This window comes from Phocoena sinus, chromosome 1 (genome assembly GCF_008692025.1).
Source record: "Phocoena sinus isolate mPhoSin1 chromosome 1, mPhoSin1.pri, whole genome shotgun sequence".
NCBI classification, from domain to species: Eukaryota; Metazoa; Chordata; class Mammalia; order Artiodactyla; family Phocoenidae; genus Phocoena; species Phocoena sinus.
In genome coordinates, this window is record NC_045763.1 from 130,107,139 (window position 1) to 130,119,474 (window position 12,336).

The 12,336-nt window shown below is 41.2% G+C and overlaps 1 protein-coding gene across 1 annotated transcript in view; it reads right to left on the minus strand.

The window, feature by feature from the left end:
• Nucleotides 1–2,182: 2,182 nt before the first annotated feature.
• The window catches only part of SLC9C2 (solute carrier family 9 member C2 (putative)), a 92,661-nt gene continuing 82,507 nt past the window's right edge, over nucleotides 2,183–12,336 (minus strand). Inside the window, exons 24-27 of the mRNA XM_032636184.1 lie at nucleotides 7,697–7,882; nucleotides 5,858–5,942; nucleotides 3,964–4,019; nucleotides 2,183–2,293 (exon numbers count right to left, since the gene is read on the minus strand). Coding sequence (XP_032492075.1) covers nucleotides 2,258–2,293; nucleotides 3,964–4,019; nucleotides 5,858–5,942; nucleotides 7,697–7,882 — 363 coding nt within the window. The 3' untranslated portion in view covers nucleotides 2,183–2,257. The remainder of the gene's footprint in view (nucleotides 2,294–3,963; nucleotides 4,020–5,857; nucleotides 5,943–7,696; nucleotides 7,883–12,336) is intronic.

Below are 12,336 nucleotides of genomic sequence, written 5' to 3' on the forward strand. Positions count from 1 at the left end.
AGATTTATTAACTGTAAGTGAATTATACAGCCACTGTGGCTATGAGAGAAGCATAGGAATTTGAGAGGCAGTCCACCATGTGCCTTCTCAGACAATCAGCAAATGCTCTGGCTAGAAGAGATGGTCATCTAAGATTAGCAAAGTGATCAACTTGAGGCTCCTGTGTGGTCTTGCCAGAAGTCTGACCTCCCCTCCAACCTCTACCCTGAGGGTAGGAATATGCATTAAGAAGCTCAGGAAAGGGTAAGGAGCCAGAATGGCTGTGTCTAAAGGGCCAAGTCAAGATGCCAAATGGATGCAGTGAACTGGCACAGTGACTTACTCCATTTGACCCCTCCACTTTGGGGCAATGCAAGTTGAGGAAGCACAGCTTTGATTCAAGCTTAAAGGGTGGATTAACTAGTTAAGGTCATTGCCACCTTCTTCTCAGTGATTGGCTCAGAAATGGGCATTGAGACACAAACAGAAGACCATCAGAGCTTCTGCAAGAATTCTTTCTCACAGGAGAGCGACTGGGAGGCATTTTTCTCTCTCACACTGAATATGAACAAGAAAACATTAAACTGCTGCTGGCAGCCAAGTTACAGCCTGGGAGCAGGGATCCAGCCATAGAATGAGGCTGTAAAGGTCAACAGCCAAGTGGAGAGAAAGAAAAACATTTGATTCTTTATGATCTTCACTGAATCTGACAACTGTGAACCTGTCCTACCTCTGGACTTCTATTACATGAAATAATAACCTTAGTGTTTAAGCCTTTTTGAGTTGGGTTTTCTGGTACCTGAGGCCAAAAGCATCCTAACTGATATGCATGGAATGAAGTATCCGTTAGCTGTTTCAAATACATGGCAGTGTGCCTCGCAAGCAAGACTGTAGAGCAGACATCTGTTATCTGCTATTTCTTTATCCCCTACCTTAGGCATCTCAAGCTTCAGTATGCATTAAGTCACATGAGGAATGGGTTAAAATGTGCAGGCCAGGGGCCTACCCCCAGAGATGGAGTCTACAGATGGCCAGAAGTTCTTCATCTGTAACAACCCTATACCAGGTATGGGATTGTGATGTAGAGTGCAGCAGACACTGCAGTTCACCCAATATCCGTTTCCCCTTATTCTTTATGAAAAATACCCAGCCTGTATTAATGGTGGCAAGTTGAGGTGCCAGTTAAAATTCATCTCAAGATGACAGATCAGTGTGGTCATGTGATAGTGCTGGCCTGGGATGGGGTCCCTTCCTGACTAAAAGGCAAAGCCTAATAAAGAGAAAGCACCTTGCCTCACTGAAAAGCAAATGGGATGCCCAAGTTACAGATGTCATTTTGCTACCCTGAGGATAAAAGTCACAGGCCAAGGATAAAGGAGAAGGAGGCTACAAGGAGACTGGGTCTGTGATAACTTCCTTAAACAGCCAGGCAGTCCTGTGGGTCTGTAATGTGCAGCCACACCTGACATTTGTTGACACACAGGTGCTCCTCAGGCCACTCTGAGAAATACTGCCCTATTCTAGGTATCCAGAAGTTTCGTAAAAGGCTTGACTTTTTCTCTTGTGTTTCCTTCTATTCTTACTTCTATTATGGTTTTCCCTGGAGTAGAGGATCATTATTATTTTTTTGTAACTATTTTATACTGGAGTAGATTCTTTTAAAATCTTGTTGAAGTGAAAAGGAATAATAGATTCTAAATAAACAATCAGATCATAAAATTCTATTTTATTTGACTTTTTAAAATGAAATGAAAAGTGATATCAAACAGTACTATGCAATGTAAGATTGTTAACTTCTCCTAAACTGTGCTTTCAATAACTAAAGTTATGGAACCTATTCCATTTTTCAATATTTACTAAATTGGGGATGGGGGAAATAATTTTACTCTGAAAAACATTAGGGAGGCACTAATTGTAGCAATACCACAAATCAAAATTATAGGTCCTGTGCTTTAGATAGTAGTATGTTAATTGTACAGTGCTTTGATAACTCCTGCTCTATTATAACTTGCTCTCAGCGGGATGCAGGATTTCATTTGCTAGGCCATAAGCTTTAGGATATCTTACATTATCCTGAGGAATTGCGAACATCTTAAGTATAATGCAACTACTTAAAATTAGAGCTTTTGCAGCAGTCCATCAATTGCTTGTAAAATAAATGCAGCAGTAAATTGTTTTAGCAACTTCTAAGTAAACTCTTTGCCAGGCAATCTTTCAGCACTTGAGTCAGGATATTAGCTCGGTCTTTAACCTGACTCCAGGTATCACATAAGTGCCATTAACGTCCTTTTCTAAAATGGGATCCAGTTTCCAACTATAAAAGAAAGTCAAAAGTAAAATATTTGACTATGAGCATTTCAGAAAAAAACTTAAGTGCAATCAGAAAACTTACTGAAAAGTTTCCATTATCTGGAACACTCCCTTTAAAACATCTTACATATTAAGGACTTTGAGTAAGTACATGTGCAACTCTATACCATCAAACATCATCTTGTAAAGAGAGATACATTAATTCAATTAGAGTAGTGTATCAAAGGCGCACTTAAAGAGCAATGTTAGGAGAGTTGAATTCCAGTTAACTTTGTGACTGAGTGCAAGGTAAGTTGGAGACTTTTTTCCTAAATTGGAATGAGCATTTTTTTAATAATGGGGCCTGGAAAAGACAGTGGAAAGTGAGGAGCCAAATCACTAGACTCCCAGTGAGGTTCCCCATTTGTGAAATAGGGTCCCTTTAAGAAAGGAGAGGATGGCCGAGGAAGACCGCCTAAAAAGATTTAAATTTCTTTGTTTAAAGGAACAAAGAACTGTCAGTTTGGTCAATGCCACTGTCCTTCCCCCAACAAACACACTGCAAACCACCGTGATTGTCATAAATAAGAGTGGCAGGACCAGAATTTCTATTAGGAGGGTCTTAGGGTGGCTATCTGGTTGGGGATGTGGTGGGCCAAGGGACTTCTCGTGAAGCTGCCTTTACACAGCACATCATTTTTCCTTAGAAGACGTGTATTTGGAGTGACTTGGCAACTGGGGGAGGAAGGGTGCTGAAGGCCCCTGAAGCCCATTCTTGGCACCGTTACTGCTACCTGGCCCACTTCTGCATTTGCCTATCGCCCATTGCTCTGTCAGAGCTGTCTTCTCCTCCACTCCACTCAGGAGTGGGCTCTGGCCCAAGGGAACTCTGTTAGGGGCCCTCACAGAGACACCCCCGCCCCTTGCAGGCTACCCTTCTCCCCACCAGATTTGCCTCTACCAGCCCTCTCCCTCCCCAACTCTAGGCCTGGCTTCCAGCACTTCTCAAACTTTTCTAAATTAGCTCTGATTGCTGAGGAAACTAGGAAAAAATGTCAGGGCAACACATAAGTGACTCTCCATAATAAAATGTTTTGAGGTCTCTTGTTTCATCTTAAATTCACACAAATTTGTCATCCTACTCCATAGTGTGTTTGTTTCAATATAAAATATTTTAAGTAACCTAACAGCAAAATGAGTTAACTTCTCCCTTTGAAAGACTGTCAAATAAAATTGATACCCTAGGAAGATGCCCGTGATCTACCTGTGCGCCACCCCACCCCAACCCCCACCCACCCACCCCCCAGAGAGACCCACACATCCATGGGAATGCGCACTCCAAAGAGAGAAGCATCCATATTTACATACTAATGTCTTAACTGTGTGTATGGTGAATGGCCCTCCCCATCCTTAATCCCAGATAGCCCTACTTTTGAACTAAATATCAGGGGGGAAGGGAGTCAGGAGGGGGGAAATTGGGAGAGGGGGGCTAGGGCAAAATTACAGTTTTCAAAAATATTCTATAATTTTCATTGTTAAGTAATTCAGGTGAACTTTAATCCCAATTTTCCCATATTAACGAGCTGCCATTTTTCTCACCACCTACATGTTGCTACTTGACTTTACAATTTATTTTCGCTGTGTAGTTTAATATTCACAGTAAGAAAAATCTAGTCAAAGTGTCAAGTTTATTACCTCACTTTTTCTCTTCCAGTGATAGTCTCTCTTGGTCATTCCAAGACCGGTGTTGACTGAGCCAATCCAAATCAATGCATTAAACAGAAAAACTGAATTAGGAATTTAAGAGTATAGGTAGCAGGAGGATATTTTGAAATTTTAACTTACTTCCTCCCTGTAAGTGTCGCCTTTCTCTTCTCCCCTTTCAAACAGGCTTTTTACTTTTTTCCCTCAAGGACATTTGTTACTAGGCTCCCAAAAGTCCAATACAAGGGCTGGCAAACCCAAATGAGAAGAGGCAGGTCACACAAACAAAATGGTTTGGATATAACACAAGAGGGAGTGGACTGAGGCAAACCCTAGAGCATCTGCTTCCCCTGTAGGAGCCAGAGATGCTCAGCTCTGTCTGATTGTTGCCACATGTAGATATGAGGACTGAGGGTTGGCAGACTTTCTGATTTTTTTTTCAAGAAAAGCTCAAAATCTGGATTTTTTTAAATGTGAAATTTCTGGATGTTTACATATTTGACAATTTTAAAAGAAAACATGTATGTGGGCCAAATCCAGTGTACTGGCTGGATCAAGTCCATGGGCCTACCATTTGTGACTTTCCTCCCAAACACATCGGGGAATGCAGAGTGATATATATTTCCCTCACTCTAAAATAGCCCTCAGGGTGCCCTAAGGGGGCTGGCATTAGACCCTGGGCTCCCAGCCTTGCCATACACTCCTGTGCCCCAAGAATGCTGGGGAAGTAGCAGAGTGGCAGACCTAAAGACACTGTGAAGGCTGGGGTGATGGTCACCTCAGTGTTAGCCAACTTGGACAGGAGACCCAGGAGCAGAGGGAGCTCCCAATATCATGGTGCTGCATATGACCCCAGAACAGGGCATGCAAAGTGAGCTGTAAGAATGTCTGAGGTTGAATTTGCTTCTAGGGGAGAAGTGAAATTACTTCTTGAATATCTCTCCTCCTGACAAGGGCAGAGGCCTTGTTCGCTCACTCACCAACTAGTGCTTTGCACAGTGCCCAGCAGCATACTGTGGTGCTGCATTTTATAAGAATTATGCAAATGAGCAACACTGAGATGTAAACTGTTGATAAAATGTGCCCTTTATGCACACAATTTGAAATCACGTAACCACCTCCCCCACAAATTAACAATTCATTAAGAATGCCTGAGCTAGCAGGTTACATGAACTGTAAGCACTGGGATGGTGCTAATTAGAGGAGCAAATCAAGGTTGATTGTGTTTTCAAGCTGGGGTAGTTGGGAAAATGGTGACACTAGGCTTGGTAAGGCAGGATGCTGAGCACTGAGTGAAAGATCTTGAATGTATTTTCCCTACAGCAAGGCCTTCCTATCTAGTCTTCTTTATAGTATGCTTAGCACCATGATATAAGCAATTGGGTACTAATATGCATTTAGTGACAATAATTACTTAGTGACTATCAAAGTGCACCTCAAAGCAAGTCACCTGAATTGTGGCTATGACCGTGGCTTTCAATGAGCATGGGTCAGATTCTATATTCCCTTTGGTCGTTGAGAGAAAACCGGCTCCCGCACCTGGGCCTGCTGTGTGAGTCTATCCCCTCCCCATTCCTGCTCTGCCCCCAACAGCACTACGGGGCTCCAGCCTACAGGATCAGAGTACAAGGTAGAAGCTGCTGTCCTCCCACAAGGTTGTGGAGGGAAAGGCACGAGAGAGAGTAAGAGCCACCTGGATTTCAGTGTCTGGAAGTCTCTGATATGTGACCTCCCAGAAGCAATGTGGCAGGCAGGGAGGGCCCAAGAATGGAGATGGATGATAAACCCACACAACACCCTCAAACCATTTTCTTAGAATATCAATCTTACATGTAACAAAATTCCTTCTCAGTGGTTTTCTTACTACTAAAGGGCTACCCCTTACCCATGACCTTGGCATTATTATTATTTTGGGCAGGCACAGGTGCTTGGATAACCAGCAGCTTGCTTAAATCTGAAGTTCCCTGTACCTAAAGGAGAAAAGTCAAAATTAGTCAAAAGAGCATTCTTTGATCTCTAAGATGGCTGCTTCCTAACCTTTCCAAAGAATATAAGAAATAAGCCAAAACCTAAGCTCTATCTCTCTCATTTCAAATCCTCTTTAACCTTGTTTCAAAAAGTCTTGGACCAGGAGGTTATCTTTTGGATATTTGTAAACATCAGAAAGGAAATTTCTACACCTTACTTGGAACGAATTTGGAAAATGGAATCCCCAGCATCCACTGAGTTACTTTTATTCTGACACTGACATTCAAGGGCTCAGGCCCCAGCCTTCCCAGATAGGAAAAAGAGCTCTCTTCCTCAAGCTTTTGCCCCATGTGCCACAGAATCTGCCCTCCCAGAATGCAAGGAGCATACATAAGTAACAATTATAACTATCGATAATTTCTAGATATTATCACATATTATCTCATTGAATCCCCACAAGAACCTTATGAGACGACTGCTGCTATTATCCTCATCTTACTAAGAGGAAACTGAGGGTCAGAAGGCACCTTTCCTCTGCTCACACACCTAGTGGGCACAGGTGTCAGGTTTTAAATCCAAGTATGCCTGACTCCTAACTCTAGTGTCTTAAACTAAACTGTGGGATTGCTCCCACTGTTCCCCACCCCTTGTTTCAAAGCTAAATTTTCATTTTCTGTTTTAAAAAAACATTTAAATTACCTTCACCCTCTGAATTGTTGAGAAGTTGACAAAATAAGAACGCTGGTTAGGAAAGTGGTAAATGCACTTTTTAGGAGATTTACCAACTTCTCCAGGACGTAAAATTTCATTAAATTAGTGAACGTTCCCAGCCTGAACAAGCAGAAAGGGTCTCTCCCAAACTTTTTACCAGATTAAAGAGATGTCAGGGCTTCCCTGGTGGCGCAGTGGTTGAGAGTCCGCCTGCCGATGCAGGGGATACCGGTTCGTGCCCCGGTCTGGGAGGATCCCGCATGCCACGGAGTGGCTGGGCCCGTGAACCATGGCCGCTGGGCCTGCGCGTCCGGAGCCTGTGCTCCGCAATGGGAGAGGCCACAACAGTGAGAGGCCCGCATACCGCAAAAAAAAAAAAAAAAAAAAAAAAAAAAATTGTAAAAAAAAAAAAAAAAAGAGATGTCAGCTCTTTTCATGGCCTCTTGGTCCTGCTCATTCTTGGGCTCTGTCCTCACATCACTCCTGTGGTCTGACAGCATGGCTTGGCCCAGTAGGGACCTGGCTTCTACTCTTCCCATCCCCTGTTTTGTCCCAGGTGTTCACACTTCCCCCTTCCTTACAGAGGCGTGGAATGATGAGGCCCAGGGCCCTCTATCAAGTTGTGCCCCTAGCCCCTAATGTGTCAGCAAAGTGACATGGCCCCAATGCATCTCCCTTCTTATCAGCCAGCGCAGGTAACTTCCAGAGCCATGCTAGCAAGCAGTGTCATTGCCTTGGCGTGAACTAGGAAAAGTGTACCCCGTCCTTCCTCTGTGGACGCACAGCCCATGCCAGGGCAAACAGCTTGGCAAGTAGAGAGCAGGCAGATTCCTGCCCGCCTTGTCCCTCAGTGACACTCTTGTGCGGGGCACAACTTATACAACAGTACACAGAAGCCCTGGGTACATTTCGACTGTTTTGTTAAGGGCAGGTGAGAACTGTAGGGTCTTTCTAGGTTAAATTTCTCTTTAAGGTGGTTGGTTTTTAAAGTCACTTATGGGGCACAATGAAAAGCAAATGACTCTTTAGAAATGATCCTCCTTACCTGTTCACAGGTCTTAGGTAAAATGCAAGGTGCAAGATATGGTACCTCTGTCTTAGTATCAATAACACTGCCGTATACAAGAATAACGAATTTCATGTTCACATTATCAATAGTCATTTCGTTATAGCTTGATAAAGTCTCCACATATGCCTGATTGAGGGCCACGCACTTCTGAAACTTTAAGTCCTAAAATAAAATGAGATTTTGTCCTATAAATCATACAAAATGACACACGGTATCAAGAAGAAAGCATATTCCACATGAAAAGATGCTTGACATCATTACTCATCAAGGAAATGGAAACCAGCTCACACTTATCAGAATGGCCATCATCAAAAAGACAACAAATAAGTGTTGGCAAGGATGTGGAGAAAAGGGAACCTTCGTGCACTGTTGCTGGGACTGTAAACTGGTGCAGCCACTACGGGAAATAGTCGGAGGTTCCTCAAAAAATTAATAAAACTACCATATGATCCAGCAATCCCACTTCTGGGTATTTACCCAAAGAAAATAAAAACACTAATTTGAAAAGATATATGCACCCTACACTCACTGCAACATGATTTACAATAGCCAAGATATGGAAGCAACCTAAATGTCATTGATAGATGAATGGATAAAGAAGATGTGGTATATATATATACTGTTGGACAGTTGGACTGACCTCTAAGTCAGTATATATATATATGGAATGAAATACTACTCCGTCATAAAAAAGAATGAAATCTTGCCATTTGCGACAACATGGATGAACCTAGAGCGTATTATGCTAAGTGAAATAAGTCAGATAAAGACAAATACCATATGATCTCACATGTGCAATCTAAAAAACAAAACAAATGAACAAACAAAACAAAACAGAAAACGACTTACAGATACAGAGAGCAAAATGGTGGTTGCCAGAGGGGAGGGGAGGTGGGAGGTTGGATAAAATAAGTGAAGAGGGGGCTTCCCTGGTGGCACAGTGGCTGAGAGCCCGCCTGCTGATGCAGGGGACGCGGGTTTGTGCTCCGGTCCGGGAGGATCCCACATGCCACAGACAGGCTGGGCCCGTGAGCCATGGCCACTAAGCCTGCGCATCCGGAGCCTGTGCTCCACAACAGGAGAGGCCACAACAGTGAGAGGCTCCCGTACCGCAAAAAAAAAAAAAAAAAAATAGATGAAGAGGATTAAGAGGTAGTAACCTCCAGTTACACAATAAGTAAGTCACGGGAATGTAATATACAGCATAAGGAATATGGTCAATAACATTGTAATAACTTCGGAGCAGGTGGTTACTAGACTTATCATGGTGATCATTTCATTATGTATGCAAATGTCAAATCATTATGTTGTATAACTGAAACTAAGATAACATTGTACGTCAACTATATTTCAATTTAAAAAATAATGACTAAAATAAACGAAAGATCAAAAGTTTAAAAAAAGAAGAAGAAAGCAAATTCACTGATTTAGCTGAGTTCTTTGAGGGTGCCAAAGGGCAAATAGACCCTGGGGCCAACAGATAGAATTTATTTGGAGTTCAGAATGACTTCTGACAAGATTCTGAATTCAGAACTTTTATACTGACAAGATTCTGAATTCAGAGCTTTTATATTGCCACTGTTTAGTGGCCCTGAATGTGGTTGCCCAGCCCTGATTTATTTATAATCAGCCACAGCAGGGCAGTCAGCTATGCCTCTTGGATTTCTATTCACACAAGAACCAGAGTCCTAAATATGCAGAGGTTTTACCTTGCAGTAAGCAAACGTCCCACTTGACAAGGAAACAAACAAAACAAAACAAAACTTAAGCATACGCCAAGGCTCATAAACATAGATTTTAGAGCTAGAAGAGAGCTGTTATGGATTGAATTGTGTCCCTCCAAAATCTATATATTGAAGTCTTAAACGCCAGTACCTCAGAATGTTACCTTATTTGGAAATAGGGTCATTGCAGATGTAATTGTTTAAGATAAGATGAGGTCAAACTGGAACAGGGTGGACACCTAATCCAATATGACTGGTGTCCTTATGAAAAGGGGAAATTTGAAGACAGACATACATACAAGGGGAACTCCATGTGAAGATGAAGACAGCCGTCTACAGGCCAAGGAGGGAGGCCTAGACTAGATTCTCCACCATAGCCCTCAGTAGGAACCAGTACTGCCAGGACCTTGATTTCAGATTTCTAGGCTTGAGAACTGTGAGACAATAAATTTCTGTCATTTAAGTCACCCAGTTTGCAGTACCTTGTGACAGAAGCCCCAGCAAACTAATATAGGAGCTTAGAGGTCAGTCCAACAGTAGTAATCTCTTGGACAGTGCCCTGACAGCGGCCATCAACTCATCTGAACATTTCCAGCCACAAGAAGTACACAGCTACATGATTCAGCCCTCAGATCTTGGTCCCTGACAGGCAAATCAAACACTTAATTGCTGAGGGCACCGGCATAGCTGGGGCACCAAAAACATAAGAAAATTAGCAAACTTATCTAGAATTTTACAACCAGAAAAATCTCTTAAAAAGCTATTTTGGTTTTTAAATGCATATAAAATTTGAATTGTGTGGTCTAGAGGAGGGTGTTCAGCATAATCTTGTTAGTCTTTGGGGGTTCTAAAAAGTCTTAATTGGTTAGTTCTTTAATGAAAAAAGACTAGAAGGAAATAAGCCAAATTGTTAAACAGAGATTTTCTGGGGAGTAAATTGGGGTAGAAAATTATTATTATCTTCTTACATTTTATAACTGTGTTTTTTAAATTTATATAATGAATATGTGTTGCTTGTGAATTTTTAAAAACTGAAAGGACATTCACCTTATTATTGAGTTAAGTCTCACTCCATAGAGTTTCAACTTTTGGGTCCCAATTCTCTCCTCTGGAGTTTCAAAGTAGACTCTAAACTTGTCCTACTGCTCATGAAGAGGCAAAGCAAAAGGAAAAGAATCTACATCTCCTTACCCTTCTGTTAAAGTTTTTCTGAAAATTATTATTGCCACATAGGAAAAGACTGACTGCCTTAGCATGATGTGCTAATTTTTTAAGACAATTTTTTAGAGTAGTTTTAGATTCACAGCAAAACTGAGAGGAAGGTACAGAGATTTCTCATAACCCCCTGCCCTTATACATGCATAGCCTCCCCTATTATCAACATTCTCCACCAGAGTGGCACATTTATTACAACTACTGAATCTACACTGATACACATAATCACCCAAAGTCCATAGTTTGCATTAGGTTTCACTGTTGATGTTGTACATTCTGTGGGTTTGGACAAATGTATAAAGACAGGTATCCATCATACATGTATCGTAGAGTATTTTCATTGCCTTAAAAATCCTCTGTGCTCTACCTGTTCATGCCTCCTCACCCCAACTCCTAGCAACCACTGATCTTTTTATTGTCTTCATAGTTTTGCCTTTTCCAGAAAGTCCTATTGTTGGAACCATAGAGTATGTAGCCTTTTCAGATGGCTTCTTTCACTTAGTAATATGCATTTAAATTTCTTCCATGTCTTTTTCATGGCTTAATAACTCATTTCTTTTTAGCACTGAATAATATTCCATTGTCTGGAAGTACCACAGTCTATCCATTCATCTACTGAAAAACATCTTGGTTGATTTCTTCCAAGTTTTGGCAATTATGAATAAGGTATTATAAACGTTTGTGTGTAGGTTTTTCATAAACAAAACAAACAGAAAACCTACAGAATGGGAGAAAATATTTGCAAATGATGCAACCGACAAGGGATTAATCTCCAAAATATACAAACAGCTCATACAGCTCAATATCAAAAAAACAAACAAACAAATCAAAAAATGGGCAGAAGACCTAAACAGACATTTCTCCAAAGAAAACATGCAGATGGCCAAAAGGTACATGAAAAGATGCTCAACATCGCTAATTATTAGCGAAGTGCAAATCAAAACTACAATGAGGTATCACCTCACACTGGTCAGACTGGCCATCATCAAAAAGTCTACAAATAATAAATGCTGGAGAGGGTGTGGAGAAAAGGGAACCCTCCTATGCTGTTGGTGGGAATGTAAATTGATGCAGCCACTGTGGAGAACAGTATGGAGGTTCCTTAAAAAACTAAAAATGAGCTACCATATGATCCTGCAATCCTATTCTTGGGCATATATCCAGAGAATACCATAATTTGAAAAGATACATGCACCCCAGTGTTCACTGCAGCACTATTTACAATAGCCAAGACATGGAAGCAACCTAAATGTCCATCGACAGATGAATGGATAAAGAAGATGTGGTATATATATTCAATGGAATATTATTCAGCCATAAAAAAGAATGAAATAATGCCATTTGCAGCAACATGGATTGACCTAGAGATTATCATACTAAGTGAAGTAAGCCAGATAGAGAAGGACAAATATCATATGACATCACTTGTATGTGGAATCTAAAAAAAGCGATGATACAAATAAGCTTATATACAAAACAGTAATAGACCCACAGACACAGAAGACAAACTTATGGTTACCAAAGGGGAAAGAGAGGGGAGGAATAAACATATACACACTAATATATATAAAATACACATTACTATATATAAAATAGACAGCAAGGATCTACTGTATAGCACAGGGAACTATACTCAATATTTTGTAATAATATATAAGGAAAAAGTATATATATATA